At 33.2% G+C, this 15,035-nt stretch overlaps 3 protein-coding genes across 3 annotated transcripts; 2 read left to right on the forward strand and 1 right to left on the reverse strand.

Moving 5' to 3' along the window:
• Window positions 1–518: 518 nt before the first annotated feature.
• On the forward strand, window positions 519–5,898 carry LOC107771706 (5'-methylthioadenosine/S-adenosylhomocysteine nucleosidase). The gene is made up of 8 exons (XM_016591149.2): window positions 519–760; window positions 875–938; window positions 2,175–2,266; window positions 2,966–3,072; window positions 3,403–3,477; window positions 3,972–4,046; window positions 4,800–4,892; window positions 5,293–5,898. The coding sequence occupies exons 1-8, from the start codon at window positions 661–663 to the stop codon at window positions 5,488–5,490; spliced, it is 804 nt and encodes a 267-aa protein (XP_016446635.1). The 5' UTR covers window positions 519–660; the 3' UTR covers window positions 5,491–5,898.
• Window positions 5,899–6,303: 405 nt separating this feature from the next.
• Window positions 6,304–10,018, forward strand: LOC107771719 (type III polyketide synthase B-like). Its single transcript, XM_016591162.2, has 3 exons — window positions 6,304–6,555; window positions 7,136–7,727; window positions 9,467–10,018. Exons 1-3 carry the CDS (start codon window positions 6,378–6,380, stop codon window positions 9,867–9,869), a joined length of 1,173 nt encoding a protein of 390 aa, XP_016446648.1. The 5' UTR covers window positions 6,304–6,377; the 3' UTR covers window positions 9,870–10,018.
• Window positions 10,019–10,806: 788 nt separating this feature from the next.
• On the reverse strand, window positions 10,807–12,841 carry LOC107771705 (snakin-2). Its single transcript, XM_016591148.2, has 3 exons — window positions 12,682–12,841; window positions 12,203–12,248; window positions 10,807–11,242 (listed from the first exon to the last, which is right to left on the reverse strand). Exons 1-3 carry the CDS (start codon window positions 12,766–12,768, stop codon window positions 11,061–11,063), a joined length of 315 nt encoding a protein of 104 aa, XP_016446634.1. The 5' UTR covers window positions 12,769–12,841; the 3' UTR covers window positions 10,807–11,060.
• Window positions 12,842–15,035: the final 2,194 nt, after the last annotated feature.

Below are 15,035 nucleotides of genomic sequence, written 5' to 3' on the forward strand. Positions count from 1 at the left end.
ATTGGGTTATTTATACCCCTACTATCATACTTTGAAACAAAAATTTCCCCATTTTGAATGTGTCATTTTAATCTGGTGCTCCCACGTGACACTATCCAAAATAGGAATATTTTTGTTCCAAAATATAACAATAGAGGTATGAATAACCCAATAGTATAATGAATGGTACAGATAAATAATATTTGAAAGTAAAAAAAGCATATTTGATCCTTTGCCGTTTCAATAATAACTGTTCCCAAACTTATATCGCCAGAACAGCCCCCTATGTAAAACCGCTGTTACTTGTCTTTATTAACTTTTAATAAATATCGGTATTAGCAAAAAAACTCTATCTCTGTACAACCTTTTGCACACCTTTCCAAAATAGTTAAAATTTCATTCAAAAGATTCCTCTAAAAATTGTCGACGGAGAAAATTATCGTCAGCCACTTGTCCAATTTCTATTGGTTCTTGGGATGGGTCGGTGGGACATGTGGGTCCTCTTAAACCCACATTTCCAGTCAGTGCTGTTTATAGTACTCTAATAATGGCCTATCACGCCTGTTGTATCTGTTACAACTTCGATTCTCAATTTCTCAATTGCAGAAGTTGAAATCGAAGAGTAGATTTAATTCAGCTTTATATTCGTAAAGAAGTATAAGGAAAAAAAATTGAAAAAAAATGGCTCCTCCTCCTCCTCCTCTCGGCGAAAAGTCATCAGAAGTCAAGGAGTCCACCGCCGTCGATAACCGCCCTATCTCCACCATCGTCTTCATCATCGGTACTTTTTAATTTCTACTCTCTTTGTTTGCTCTATATGTGTAAGTATTTTATCTGATAGTCAGAAAAAAAATCGTGTTGATGGTATGAAAAAAATTAATCTTTGAATCGGCAGCTATGCAAACGGAGGCGTTACCTCTTGTAAACAAGTTTCAGCTCACCGAGGACCTCGATTCCGTGTAAGTTCTCTTCTATCTTATTTTGAGGCTTTTACTCACTCAACAACAACAATAACAACAACCCAGTATAATCCCACTTAGTGGGGTTTGGGTAGGATAGTGTGTACGCAGACCTTACCCCTACGCTGAGGCAGAGAGGCTGTTTCCAAATAGACCCCCGACATTCTTCCCTCCAAGAACTTCCCGCTTTGCTCTTGGCGAGACTCGAACTCACAACCTCTTGGTTGGAAGTGGAGCAACCCCTCTTATCGCTTTTACTCACTCAAAAGGTGAATAAATTATGTACGGAATCACAAGTAAAAAGTTGCTAGAGTTTTTCTTTTTTCACTTTTCCACTTATCTTTTCATTATTCCTGGCGGATGTTGAGATTAAGAGTATGAGGACTCTAAGACTTCTAATTTTAGTTGTAACTTGTCCTCATTACTTTTCAACAAAAAAAATTGTGATTTTGGACATGACTTGTTCATTTTTAAAATATAATATACATATTTTAATAAATCACAATTTCATAGCTAAAATTATTCTTTAACAATGTTGAAATATGTAATCAAAGTTAAAAAAAATTGACCTTTTCTTTAGAAACAGAGTGATGAGTGTTCCCTTTGAGATTAACAACTAAATGTGAAGATAACCAACTAGCTGAAGAAATGAAGTAGTAGTAGTTACTATTAGACAAGTTTTTGAGGTGGTAAATATTTTAGATGCTAGAGCTCTTACCAGCAAGAACTTGTAAGGCTTGTCAATTAGGTAATTGGAGTCTTAAGGTTTCACAATCTTTTGAGGAAGCAAGAGCTCTACTTACGAGAGATTTTGCTATTGGACAGAGGGAGTAGCATTTATGTATAGGGTTTAAAGTATGTTATGCAAAGTGGCAATAGAAATGTTGCAAAAGTGTTTTCCTGTTGGATCATGTGGTATTCGGTTGCATGTTAAACAAAATAGCAAGATTAAGATACGTTATGTATGCATTAATACTCATTCAAACTTTGAAATATTTGAGGATGATTCATTTGATTTGGGAAAAAAATGATATCCTGTTAGAAACAAGATTTTCTAAGAGAACTTTTGGATCTTTAGTCTCTTGAAAAGGTATGTTATTATGCCGACCAGGAACCTCCATGTTTTCCATACACTCAATTGTAGAGTGTGATTATCTGTGCAGTAAATGTTCACCATGTTTGGTGGTTTGTTTTACTGTCTTTTCTTAGATCTAATTTCTGACGTACACAATGCAGGTTCCCAAAGGGAGTCCCTTGGGTGCGGTTCTATGGTAATTACAAGGGTCTCGCCATTAACATTGTTTGTCCTGGGAAAGACCCAGCATTGGGTAGGGTAATTTCATCTTGAAACTTTTTGCATTGCTGATTTTATTTTATGAACTTTGATGCTTATCTAAACGGATACTTTTGTGGGGGTTCTAATCTTCCAAAAATCTGCCATGTCCATATTTTATCTGCTTTCCTATATTGACCATATTTTGGTACCATGCTATAACTGTAGAAGTCTTTTGCACCTTTCCACATAATCAGATCTCCATGCTTCACAGCCACCTAGCTCCAGAATTTTCAGTAATGAAATCTGTCCTTTTACCTCCTAGCAATTTCTTCTAAAGGTGATATTCCAACTGCATAGTCTTTGCACTGAGTTATGGTAGCTTCTACATTTTTGGTGAAGATCTGGAAATTCATCTTTGAGACGCATATGGCCTAGCCACTGAGTTTATGTTTGCCTAGACTTGATAGTTTTATTCTTCAAAAGCTAAAATTGCATTTCCAAGAACAAGGCTTTATTTTTTCCAAATCTCTACTACTAGAAAAGTAATTCTTAGAGCTAATAGAGGAGATGTGGAAACCTTCCTCTTGCTTGAAGAAACTATCCGAGACCATTAAGTGTCTGATGCTCTGATTAATTTGATGTTTTTAATTTGCGCGTTTGTATGTTTTCATATATCTCGAATAGTTTGTATGCATCAAATCTAGTTGTGTCCTAAAATTTGTAGAACTAACTTATGAGTGGTCTAACACAGGGGTCGATGGTGTGGGCACGGTTTCTGCATCTCTTGTGACATATGCTTCTATCCAAGCATTAAAGCCAGACCTCATCATAAATGCTGGCACAGCAGGTGCATTTGGGGTAAGATTTGTGCCTATAAAATAATCTCCCTTACTATTTCCCTGATACTCCCTCTTTCTCAATGTATTTGTCTTATCTCTCTTATCGAACGCTGATGAGATTAATTGTCTGTGCAAAATAGGACAATTCATTTTTTTCCCAGTAAAATGTAGATGTTTAGAAACTACACAAAGATAACTATTTGCAGCTTGTCCATTTAAAGATGTGAAAGAACACATTTACAAAATCTTTTGTCAAATATTTTTCCTATCCTTTCCTCTATGTTGAGCAAACCCTGTATAAGTTATTCTTTTGATATGTTAATTTTGACTGACGTTTAGTTATTTTCAGGCCAAAGGTGCTTCAATAGGAGATGTGTTTCTTGCATCAGAAGTTGCTTTCCATGACAGAAGAATACCAATTCCAGTAATGTTCATTTCCCATCCTCTTTCTCAAATTTTTTTTCCTTTCTCAAAAAAATGTTCATTTCCCATACTTGCTTCAGGGCTTTTGCATTCTGTATGTTGTGCAAAAGAAACATATGGAATGCAGGAAATAGCATCAAAATTGACACTAGGGTGACGAAATATTTGCCTTTGCTACTATACCTCTAACAAGAGATCACAATTCCCGTTATTATTGTGATTAAGCTTCTATTGTTAACGTCTTTTCCTGTATATTTACTGGACTTGGTGCTTCAACAGTGCTAAGGAAATAGGGATTGATAATTTTATCAACCAAAAAAGAAAAAGAAATAAAAGAGAAGAGGAGATGTGGATTGATAGCCAAGTGAAAGAAATTCCTTGTTTTATATTGGAAACCTCAACAGATGATTCACCTACTTTCTGATTTGGATAGTGTTGTTCGTAACATCATCAGCAAGTAACTAAAGGTTGTTGGCTGCACTCGTGCACCTGCAGGTATTTGATATATATGGAGTTGGATCGCGGAAGGCTTTTGCTACACCCAATCTTCTGAAGGAGCTTAACCTAAAGGTAAACAGTGTTCACCTGTGCATATGAAAGAATCAAATCTAATAGCTCATAGCTCGCATGCTTTGATATCTATCCTTGTCTACGGCTGGTGGATGTACTTTTTGAGTGTGGCTTTGGCTGCTTTGTCATTGAGCTAAAATTATGTGGGTTCAAATTGTCCTTTGATTGTCATTTTGTCGAGCTGGATGGTGGTTGCATTTTGCTACAAAATCAACACACTACGTCTCAATTCCAAAGTAATTTTGGTTGATTATATGAATTCTTAATATCCTTTCTGCTCCATTTTGATTCATTAATATGAAACCTTCCCGCAATCCACTTTGTGCCAGTATTGCACATTACCTGCTATCTTCTTCCAAATACAACATTTGAATATAGACCAGCTAGACAAGTCTTACCAACTTAAGATGTGGTAACTTTTTATCCTGTGATGTCTATCTTTAATTGGCAGATTTGCCTGCTCATGAAATCGGCATGGGAAAATGGAACGTGCCAAATTTCTCTCATTTTTAAAAAACGGTTTCTTCAAGAAATTTATTGATGAACTATTGTAGCTTTGAAAGACTTTTGTCTACTTGCTGTTTTGTCAATTTATTGATTTCCATGTCTACACTTGTTTCCACTATTAACTTCTGATTTTTTCCTGGCTCGTTAATAGTGCTCATGTACTTGCAAAGTCATTACATTTACTTTGGCATATCTTAATAGCATTAAAGTTTAATTTATCGTGAAATTTGGCTGTTCTCGTTTCAGGTTGGCAAACTGTCCACTGGTGACTCTCTAGATATGTCTCCAATGGATGAAGCATCTATTGTTGCAAATGATGCAACAGTTAAAGACATGGAGGTAACCGTCTAAATGTCTTAAGTTCAGTATGTTTTGTTCCAACTATTTAGCGGATGTCAAATATTGTTATGCGGACCCATTAATATGTGTCTGCTCTTTCTGTCTAGGATGTCCGTATTTTTAGCATATAAGATCCAAGGGTTGTAAGTAACTTATCGGAAAAAAATAAAATAGGAAGAAGATCCAAGGGTTGTAAGTAAATTCTCTAGCTCCACATACTGCATAGATCACATAAACTCGTCTTCTAAGAAATTTAAATCTCAAGGTTCACTTTTCTTATAATAATAAAACAAATCCATGTGGTAACTGTAATATTTGAAAACTGTAATTGTACTGGGTATTCGTTGTAGCTTTGGTTTTTATTGTTAGGGCATGGATTTCTCTCTTTTTTGGGTTTCAGGGAGCAGCCGTAGCTTATGTGGCAGATCTGTTGAAAGTTCCTGTCATTTTTCTGAAAGCTGTAACCGACATTGTGGATGGTGATAAACCAACAGCGGAGGAGTTTCTGCAAAATCTGGCAGCAGTAACAGCTGCTCTTGATCAAACTGCCACCCTAGTTGTTGATTGCATCAGTGGGAAATGCTTGTCCGAACTGTGATTTAATCTTATTTCATCCCGTACGTGCTTCAGCGGGAAACGGACAATACTGGGTTTCCAATATCGGTGGTCTCATTAGGTAACATTCAGATTTCTGGGCAGTGGAAATGTTATGTTCCTTCGAACTGCATAATATTCTTCTAGTGTGCATTGCATCAGCCTCATATTGTTCCAGCTAGTTTCTAAAGGTAGCTGCTATTTTGAAACTGTTGTAAAATTAATCAAGAATTTTTATTTTAGTTGGAGTAGGGTTGTGCGGTTATGGTATCCTTATAAAAGTTTAGTGTTTTGAGAACGAATAATCCGCGAAGCACATGAACTACTGTTCAGCAACCTGAGGTTCAGTGTTGAATGGAAACCTCTATTTGTCGAATTGAATAATTTGAGTTTAATTTTGTTTAGAAGATAATTCTTGACTTTACTCTCACAATTAGTGCGTAACGATCCTTATATGATTATTAACCGCATAATAATTCATGTATCGCAATCTGTGCTTAACCAGTATGTGAACCAAACAATACTCTTGGTTTTCAAGAGCGGGCCAGCTATTATTAACAAAAAGAGATGAACGTAAACATAAGAGAAATATTTTCCAATAGTGCTGCTTTAAGGCTTCTCAACCAGAATTCAGTCGAAATAAACCAGAATTCCACCAACCACTTATCAACATCTCACAGTACTAAATCGAGATTAAACTTTTAGACTTGCCAAAAACATGAACATACTTGTTCTTCAACTAATCCCAAGAACTCCATAAACAGAAATATTTAGGCCCCTCCACATTGTGATGATATAACTAAAAACCTTTATTTAATAACAAAAACTATTTGGTAGGAGTTATAAATAGAAAGTTGTGTAACCATGGTATCCAACGGCAAGTAGTGAGTAATGGGGAGATTAGAGAAGATGGAAGGAGGGAAGAAGACCAACACTGGAAACGCTACCATTCTGGCTCTGGGCAAAGCCTTCCCTCATCAGCTTGTCATGCAAGAGTTTTTGGTTGATGGCTATTTCAAAAACACCAACTGCGACGATCCAGAACTCAAGCAGAGGCTCACTCGGCTATGTAATCTCTTTTCTTACTTTCTTTCACCCTTTTAACAGTAAACGTCGAACTAGATTGTCATGTTGATCAGGAACAGACAATCGGAGTTGTAAGCTAACCAGGACACTGTAAAGTGCCCCATTTGGTTGAATGAGTTGTTGTCGTTATATGAATTTGAGTAATCCTCATTTCATGAGCTAACTTTTGAGGTTGAGTTAGGTTCAACAAACATTTTCTTAACATGACACTTGAGCCAGACTCATCCCGGTGCTTGGTTTACCGATGTTGAGCCCCCATGTTATATTATACGGACATTAAATGTCCAGTGCTGGGGGGAGGTGTTAAATATCACAAGGTTGGAAGAACGGGTGTTGTCTCATATCGAGCAATCCCCATCTCATGAACTGACTTTTGAGGTTGAGTGAAGCCCGGTAGCCATTTTCTTAACAAACAAACTCACTGTCTTTGCTCAACCTACCTATACATAGTTGAAAATTTAAGAAAAAATGTATACTAGTAAGTGCAATATTCTCCGATTTTTACAAATTGGACTATCTGGTTCTTTTCCTTTTTTAAAACTTTTATATTGGAATGTTTGCAGGCAAGACAACAACAGTAAAAACAAGGTACGTGGTAATGTCTGAAGAGATCCTAAAAAAGTATCCAGAACTAACCGTCGAAGGCCTTCCAACAGTAAAACAAAGACTAGACATATGTAATGCAGCAGTTACAGAAATGGCAATTGAAGCCTCACAATCTTGTATTAACAAATGGGGCAGACCAATTTCAGACATTACTCACGTAGTATATGTTTCATCAAGTGAAGCTAGATTGCCAGGGGGCGATCTTTATTTAGCCAAAGGACTTGGTTTGAGCCCAGAAACTAAACGAGTTATGTTATATTTTGCTGGCTGTTCTGGTGGAGTCGCGGGTCTTCGCGTTGCTAAGGACATTGCTGAGAATAATCCAGGAAGTAGAGTCCTGTTAGCTACTTCTGAGACTACTATAATTGGGTTCAAACCACCAAGTGTTGATAGGCCATATGATTTAGTTGGAGTGGCTCTTTTTGGTGATGGTGCTGGAGCTATGATAATTGGCTCGAACCCGGTTCAAGATATTGAAAGGCCTCTTTTTGAATTGCATACTGCTATTCAGCATTTCTTGCCTGACACAGAAAAGATCATTGATGGCAGGTAAATGTGGTGAACGGGCGAGTTGGGTCAAAATTAGACTCAAATTAATAAAAAGGTCATGAGTCAACCTGTCCAATGTTGTTTAGGTCAAAATGAGTTGAGTCGCAATGGGTCAAATTACGAGTCATAATCTAACCAAACCCATCTAATATGACCCAATTTCCCTTCCTTTTCTATTAGTCTGCCTTTTGAAATTAAAATAACAAAGAACAATTGAAAACTAACATATTTTTCTTAAATTATTAGCCTAAGTTCCTCTATATCTAGTTAATTCTGGATCTCTATATTTGATTTTGTATGTTTGGGCTGTATTAGTCTTAGGTTACGCGCTTTGCGCATGTACCCCATCTCAATGAGTAAAATATGTTTAAAATAATATATATAAAATGTGTGTATTATATTAAAACTATGTTTGAGTTATAAAATAATGGTTTACATAATTCAAGTAAGAAAAGAATTTGTACAAGATATTTAACATTAAAATTCATATACATTTCAAATAATTAAGAATTTAATGCACAAAATTTAATTAATTAAACTTTAAAATACTAGGAAAAACTTAAATGATGATTTTGGGCAAATGATGATAATGTGCATATAGCTCCATTTATTGTTCTAATAAAATTCAAAATAAATGGTGATGATTTTGGACTTCTATTTTTGGTGCCTCTGATTACACTATTTATTCTTCTTTATTTTTGGATTAATTAATAGAATATTCTTGATTTACATAAGTTAAAATAAGGATGTAATAATAATATTTTTGTCTCCTCGAAATTTAGATATATTATTTGAAGTTGATGTGCAATTATTAAGTGTTCTTTTATTAATTAAGTTTTTCTAGAATTTAATATGGAATTACTGAGTATAATGATTTATTAGAATTTATATTTTTTTTTACATAAATATTATAGAATGAGTGCTTGTTTTTAAGGTTACAAGTTCGTTCAACTTTACATAAGGGTTTTGATCAATCGATTCACATGAATTTAAAAAGAATATCCATTGAATATATCTTTTGAAAAATATTATTGTTTGTATGGACAAATAAATTCTAAAATTATGGATATTTTTTACTCCATGTGCTTTTATCATAATTTTTCAAAGATTTATCAATTAATACAAATAACTCAATATATGAAAAACTATTGAATTATTTGTTGGAATCATTGGAAAAAGAAAAAATTTTCTTTGGTGAATTATGTACTTAGGCGGATAGCCACCACTTTTGGAATATGCTCTAATTTTTTATTTCCCATTCATAAAGACTTTAACATTTAATTTTCTTTGTTTGAGAATAGAAGTGGCAAATTCATTAATGATTTCAAACTCCTAGATATTAGTAATTTATTTATAAAAGAAGATTTAGTGCAATTAATATCATTATACAAAAATACATATTTCAAATAAGGAAGGATTTAATCACCACATTTTTAGCTAATTTTAAATAAATGACTATTGTTAGGAAGAAAATAAATAACTATTTTGTCTGGTGTGAATCTATTTTTAATGGACAAAAAAGGCGAACGACATTTCGCTAAAGACCTTCGTGCTTTTAATATAGTAGTATAGTATATAGATTTTGACTTGTCGAGTTACACTACTTTGCCTTGGTTTTTCCCATAAGTTTGATGAGTTATTTCAGGTTCAACCTGTTGAGTCAAATCAACGAACAGAGTCAAGATCCAACCCGTTTTAAGTTGGGGTGATTACTAAAACACGAATTTATTTTTCCGCAGACTTACTGAAGAGGGAATTAGTTTCAAGCTTGAAAGAGAACTACCACAGATAATTGAAGACAATATTGAGGATTTTTGTGACAAGTTAATAAGTATTACAAGATACAATAATAGAGAATACAACAAGCTATTTTGGGCAGTTCATCCAGGTGGTCCTGCTATTTTAAACAGGCTAGAAAAAAGGCTGGAATTATCTCCTGATAAATTGAGTGCAAGCAGAAGAGCATTGGCTGATTATGGAAATGCAAGTAGTAATACTATTGTTTATGTGTTAGAGTATATGTTAGAGGAAAATAAAGGCAAAAAGAAAGAAAATCAAGAACATTCTGACTGGGGATTGATACTTGCATTTGGTCCTGGTATCACATTTGAGGGTATTCTCACAAAGAATCTCACCGTTTGAGTTCTTGATTGTCAAAAAAAAATAAGCAAAATGGAATATGACCATTTGAATATGTTAAAGAGTACTCAATTTATAGTTTTATTGTTGAAGATTTTGTTTATTGGCTAGTCCATAATACAATTTGATTAAGAGGAATGAAGTCTTTCCTTAGACAAAAAGGATGATATTTTGATCTAAATTTGATTGTCATTCATGAATTGTTTATGGATAATACTACGTCGTAAAACAAATATATATTAGACTCCAATTTAAAGCTAAGATTAGTATTAAAGTAAGGTTTGACTGTGTACGGATTCCTTTGAGCTTTTTATTACTCCCTCTCTCTCAAATTATAATAGTTGTCTCAAATTATTTATCATTAGAAGTTCAAGAGTAAATTAATTTTTTTTCCTATTCTACCCTTAATAATAATTGTTCTTGAAGACAACAAATACCTTAATTATGAGTAAGTATTAAATGAAGAGAGATTATATCTTACGACGTAAATAAGAAAAAAATAGACCAATTTTTCTTTTTATTTTGGTCCAAAATAAATATTCATTTATATAACCAAGAAAATATTCAATTTGTTTTTTCAAAATTACCCTTATGTACGTATCCCTAAAAAGTCTTTTACTCCTCACATTAATTATGCTACAACATTTAATTAAGGGTAGTTTAGCCATCCTAATTATTTTTGTCTAGAATTTAATATTTCCTTAATGGGTGTGCCCAAGACAAATTGGTCACTTATTGTGGACCGGAAGAAGTAAGACATAAATAAATGTAAAATAATCAAAAACCATTTCTATTCAATATTTTCTTAAGGGGCGTGTAAAATAGAAACCTGACATATAATTTAAGATGAAGTATGTATTAGTAATAAATATCCACATTTATACGTACTCTGCTCGGATGGTTTTATGTGAAAAAGAAACTTCCTTAAAACAGAAGAATATCAAAAACTTATACACAAACTTCATTTATTCCACATCTCATATAATACAAACAAGAATACAAAGCATTACAAATGTATTAACTCACCAAGAGGAGAGGACACAATTCCTCAATAAGAAAAGACAAAAAATAAAAGAAGTACAGTAAAGACATTTACCACATTTTGTTTATTGATACAATATGGACAGGACCATATAATATATTGAGAAAACAGTAAGTAGCAGAGGATTTTAAAAAGAAGATTAATAAAATAAATTAAGGGCATTTGCGTCTGTTGCCGTGAGTAGTCATATTTGCATAACAAGGGCAAGTTTCAGTGTTGCCAGAAGTGCCAGGAGGAACACAGTTGCATCTAGCACAACAAGTTCCACATGCTCTCTTACACAGTCTTGGCCTTGATGATAAACGGCACCTTGCTTTACATGCTCCCCCACAATCTTTACACACGCACACACACAAAAGAAGCTCATTAATAAAGAGTGTAATTACTATATACTGACTGACAATGTATCCAAGAGCAAGGTGAGAAGTTCTTGGAGGGAAGGATGCCGAAGGTCTATTTGGAAACAACCTCTCTACCCCAGGGTAGGGGTAAGGTCTGCGTACACACTACCCTCCCCAGACCCCACTAAGTGGGATTATACTGGGTTGTTGTTGTTGTTGTTGACTGACAGTGTATACATTTTTATATTATCCGGTTAAAATGACCTACAATAACATGAAGATTTAACCCAAATAGCCGCTCATCCAAAAATTTAAACTAAAAATAGCTAGTGAAGGTATAATATATGCATAATTTATGTATTATATGTGTATAATTGTGTATACTCGTTATATAATCTATGTATATTATTAGAAAAAAAGTAAATAATGATTGTAGTCGGCTGTTTGGTGTAAAGATATCCAATAACATGCAAATAACATACTATAGCCGGTTTAAAACGGAAAGTACAAAAATATACATTGTTAATGTGTATAAGTTGAATCCTTTCTTATAACAAAACAAGATAGAATGGTTTATATATTAAAAGAAGAAAAATTAATACACGATGGTATACGATATTTGCATAATCAAGTCTGAGATAGTAACTTGAAAAAGATGGCGAGTGACATGCTAAAAACCGGTTACATGCTTTAAGAGTGTAAAAAGAAATTTATTTACACATGATCAATGAATAAAAGATAAATTCTTTTACAGAATTAAATAAAACAAAAAGTTTCTTTTGTCAGTTTTATGTAACTTTGAACAGTTTGGTTTTTCAATAGGTAATTAACAAAGCCAATAGAAACAGGACAGAACATACACGACAAAACAAAAAAAAACATGTGTGTATAAAGAAGGTGACAAAATGTTGTATGACATCAGAGAGTAATTAAAGTTATAAAGGATAGCATACCAATTTTCGGGTAGGAATAAGCGGCTTCAGAAATGGCATTGCTAGTCTGCAAAAATAAAAACATCGTCAGCGGGATTCCAGATTTAAATCCTATGAGTTCAGCTTTTAAGATCTTTAGCATTGAACTCGTTATATTTTTAAAGTTATAAGTTCAAATATATTATTTATTGAAATTATAGTAGATTTTACACATAAATTTTTGTTCCGCATTAAAAGTTATGGGTTCAGTTGAACCTGTCACCTATACGCTACATACGCCCCTGATCAGCTGAATGAAACTTGAAATTATGAAAGTAAGACTTAGTTACTTACGTAGCAAGAAAAATTTAGTATTTTCATATGGATAAAATAGTGTAGGTCGATGAAATTTGACTTCATGAAACTGCAATTCGAATTGTGACCTCTTGATTATTAAATTATCCCGTAATATAGAAAATCAACAAAATATGATATTATTAGGTTTTGATAAAAATACTTACTACTTGATCAGTTTGAATGGATTGGACTTCATCGAGGAGGAGCAAGCAGAGAACTAATGAAACAAAGAGAGTTTTAGAAATCGCCATTGGAAGTAATGGATATTTGTTTAAAGCTTAATATTTTAGTGTGATTTGATGAGAAGGAAGACCAATGGGATATTTATAGGCAAGTAGAAGTGTGTAGGTTCATCTGAGGACAAATAGAATAGAAACACCAAAATAATTATAAATTAAAGCAAAAGGAATAAAGGCAAGTACGCGGAGCTCGGTGTGGGTGTTCGAGCATTTCGGATTGGATATAAAAATTTCGGTTTGAATTTTTGATTTTTGGATTGAAGAAATGACAATTCAAATCTAATCCAATTAAGCTCAGATTGAATCGGATTTATTAATTTAGGTTTCAGATTAATCAGATTTGCATATTTTGGATTTTCGGATTTGACCTTATAAGTTGAGATATTTCTTCTTTTGATAAAAATAAATATCCAAATGAAGTACTCATGTTAAATTACCTGAAAAGTTCCTCATTCTCACCGTAATCATCCAAATAAAGTATTCAAGTAATGAAATTATTGTCAAGGAAATGCAATAGAGACATTAATTTGACCGATAAAAAGTAGCAATAGTAAAACTATGTTCAAATAGAAAATATTCTGATAGTAACTTAGTAATTAATATTGAATATATGGAATAATATATAATAGGTAGGGTATTGAACTTATTATTATTAGCATATGGATAAAGGACTAAATATAAAGTATAAAATTTTTGGATTTTCAGATATCTAAAAAGCCGAAGCACCAAATCCAATATCCAATCCGAAATCTAAAAATTTTAAAAATTAAATTCAAAATCTAATCCGTAATCCGAAAATCGAAACCAAAAATCCAAAAAATTCTAATTTTGGTTTGGATTTCGGGTTTGTCCAATCTATGCCCACCCCTACGTGGAGGAATAGCATGCATGCGAATAATTTAGGTACGTAAAGCTTAATTGTAGTAGGTAACTACGCTTTAGTATACTAATTAAATAGAGGAGGAATATAATTGCTCCCCGGTCTTTGAAATTTTTTGCAAACCCTTTATTAATTATATTTAATAACTTTAATCATAAAAATATTTGTCTCTAGACTATTTTTCATCTCTTTTTAAATATCTCATTTAATTAACACGCTACTTACTAATTGGAACAATAAGAGTATATTTGAAAAATAAAATAAAATGACAAACTGTTTCGAGGAAATAAAATTTAACAGCCTGGTGAGAGAGTCTGGAATTATTAGTACACTTCCCAAAGTGTGTATAATTGCAGTAGTAGGTGGACAAAGCTAACATATAAAGTCTCAGACGTTTCATTACATGAATTAATTAAAACAAGTTGAGTTCTATTTAATTATATTATCCGTTGCCAGAAAATTAAAGAACTCAAGATTCTTACGAATAACCGCAAATAATATAGTATATGACACTCTTTTGTGATAATAAGTACGAATTTACAAAAAGTATATGTTTTCTTAAAAATATCAGCAACGTATACATAATTCCAGATAAAGGTAATATTAGGAGTCAATTATTTATCCAATCCTTCCAAGGGCGGAACTAGTAGCCTGACTACAGGTTCGAACGAACCAATAACTTTTGCTCAAAAAATTTATTTGTGTTAAAAAGTTCAATAAATATATACAAATATTAAATTTAGAACTCAGTTATTAACAATTGAAGTTGTTATTGTATAATTTAAAAATTATGAGGTTAAAATTCTGACTCCGCCTCTAAATCCTCCGGGAGGGATACTTCTAGCTGAACTTGAGAGAACTCAGTTCTAGTTAATAAATGGATAAGTGAATCTAATGAATGTGTTAAAACCGATAAGACCAAAAAAAAAAAAAAAGTAGTCCAATGCACGGAGTTAGGGAAAGGGTCGGACCATAAGGATCTATCGTATGCAGCCTTATCCTGCATTCTGCAAGAGATTGTTTCTACGGCTTGAACCCGTAACTTCCATGTCACATGGTAACAACTTTACCAATTACGTCAAGTTTCCCTTTATATTTAACACAGATAAAAAAACAAGTAGAGTGACAAATAAGTAAGGTGCAGTTTAAAGTTCAATCAATCTCCTCATTACCGAAATAGGGAATCCATCTTAATCCTTAATTAGAACACCAATAATAAAGCTATATGATCCCACAAAAGAAGTTCTTGTTTTTTAAGAAAACGCGTTTGGACCAGTAGTTGAAGTTGAGCAAAGCATCAAATAATCATATTTAGGAGTTTGGGCCATTAATTAAAAAAACTTGTAAAGATACATAATGGAAAGATAAGAGCATGATTTGGAAGTCAAAAGTTAACATC

This window comes from Nicotiana tabacum, chromosome 7 (genome assembly GCF_000715075.1).
Source record: "Nicotiana tabacum cultivar K326 chromosome 7, ASM71507v2, whole genome shotgun sequence".
NCBI classification, from domain to species: Eukaryota; Viridiplantae; Streptophyta; class Magnoliopsida; order Solanales; family Solanaceae; genus Nicotiana; species Nicotiana tabacum.

Excerpts from the sequence above, each read along its gene's own strand:
- LOC107771706 (XM_016591149.2), top strand. The coding sequence starts at position 661 with ATGGCTCCTCCTCCTCCTCCTCTCGGCGAAAAGTCATCAGAAGTCAAG. Across the intron at positions 761-874 it reads CACCATCGTCTTCATCATCG|CTATGCAAACGGAGGCGTTA; the intron begins GTACTTTTTAAT and ends TTGAATCGGCAG. Across the intron at positions 2,267-2,965 it reads TGGGAAAGACCCAGCATTGG|GGGTCGATGGTGTGGGCACG; the intron begins GTAGGGTAATTT and ends GGTCTAACACAG.
- LOC107771719 (XM_016591162.2), top strand. The coding sequence starts at position 6,378 with ATGGGGAGATTAGAGAAGATGGAAGGAGGGAAGAAGACCAACACTGGA. Across the intron at positions 6,556-7,135 it reads GCAGAGGCTCACTCGGCTAT|GCAAGACAACAACAGTAAAA; the intron begins GTAATCTCTTTT and ends GAATGTTTGCAG. Across the intron at positions 7,728-9,466 it reads GAAAAGATCATTGATGGCAG|ACTTACTGAAGAGGGAATTA; the intron begins GTAAATGTGGTG and ends ATTTTTCCGCAG.
- LOC107771705 (XM_016591148.2), bottom strand. The coding sequence starts at position 12,768 with ATGGCGATTTCTAAAACTCTCTTTGTTTCATTAGTTCTCTGCTTGCTC. Across the intron at positions 12,249-12,681 it reads CCATTCAAACTGATCAAGTA|ACTAGCAATGCCATTTCTGA; the intron begins GTAAGTATTTTT and ends TTATTTTTGCAG. Across the intron at positions 11,243-12,202 it reads TTATTCCTACCCGAAAATTG|ATTGTGGGGGAGCATGTAAA; the intron begins GTATGCTATCCT and ends GCGTGTGTAAAG.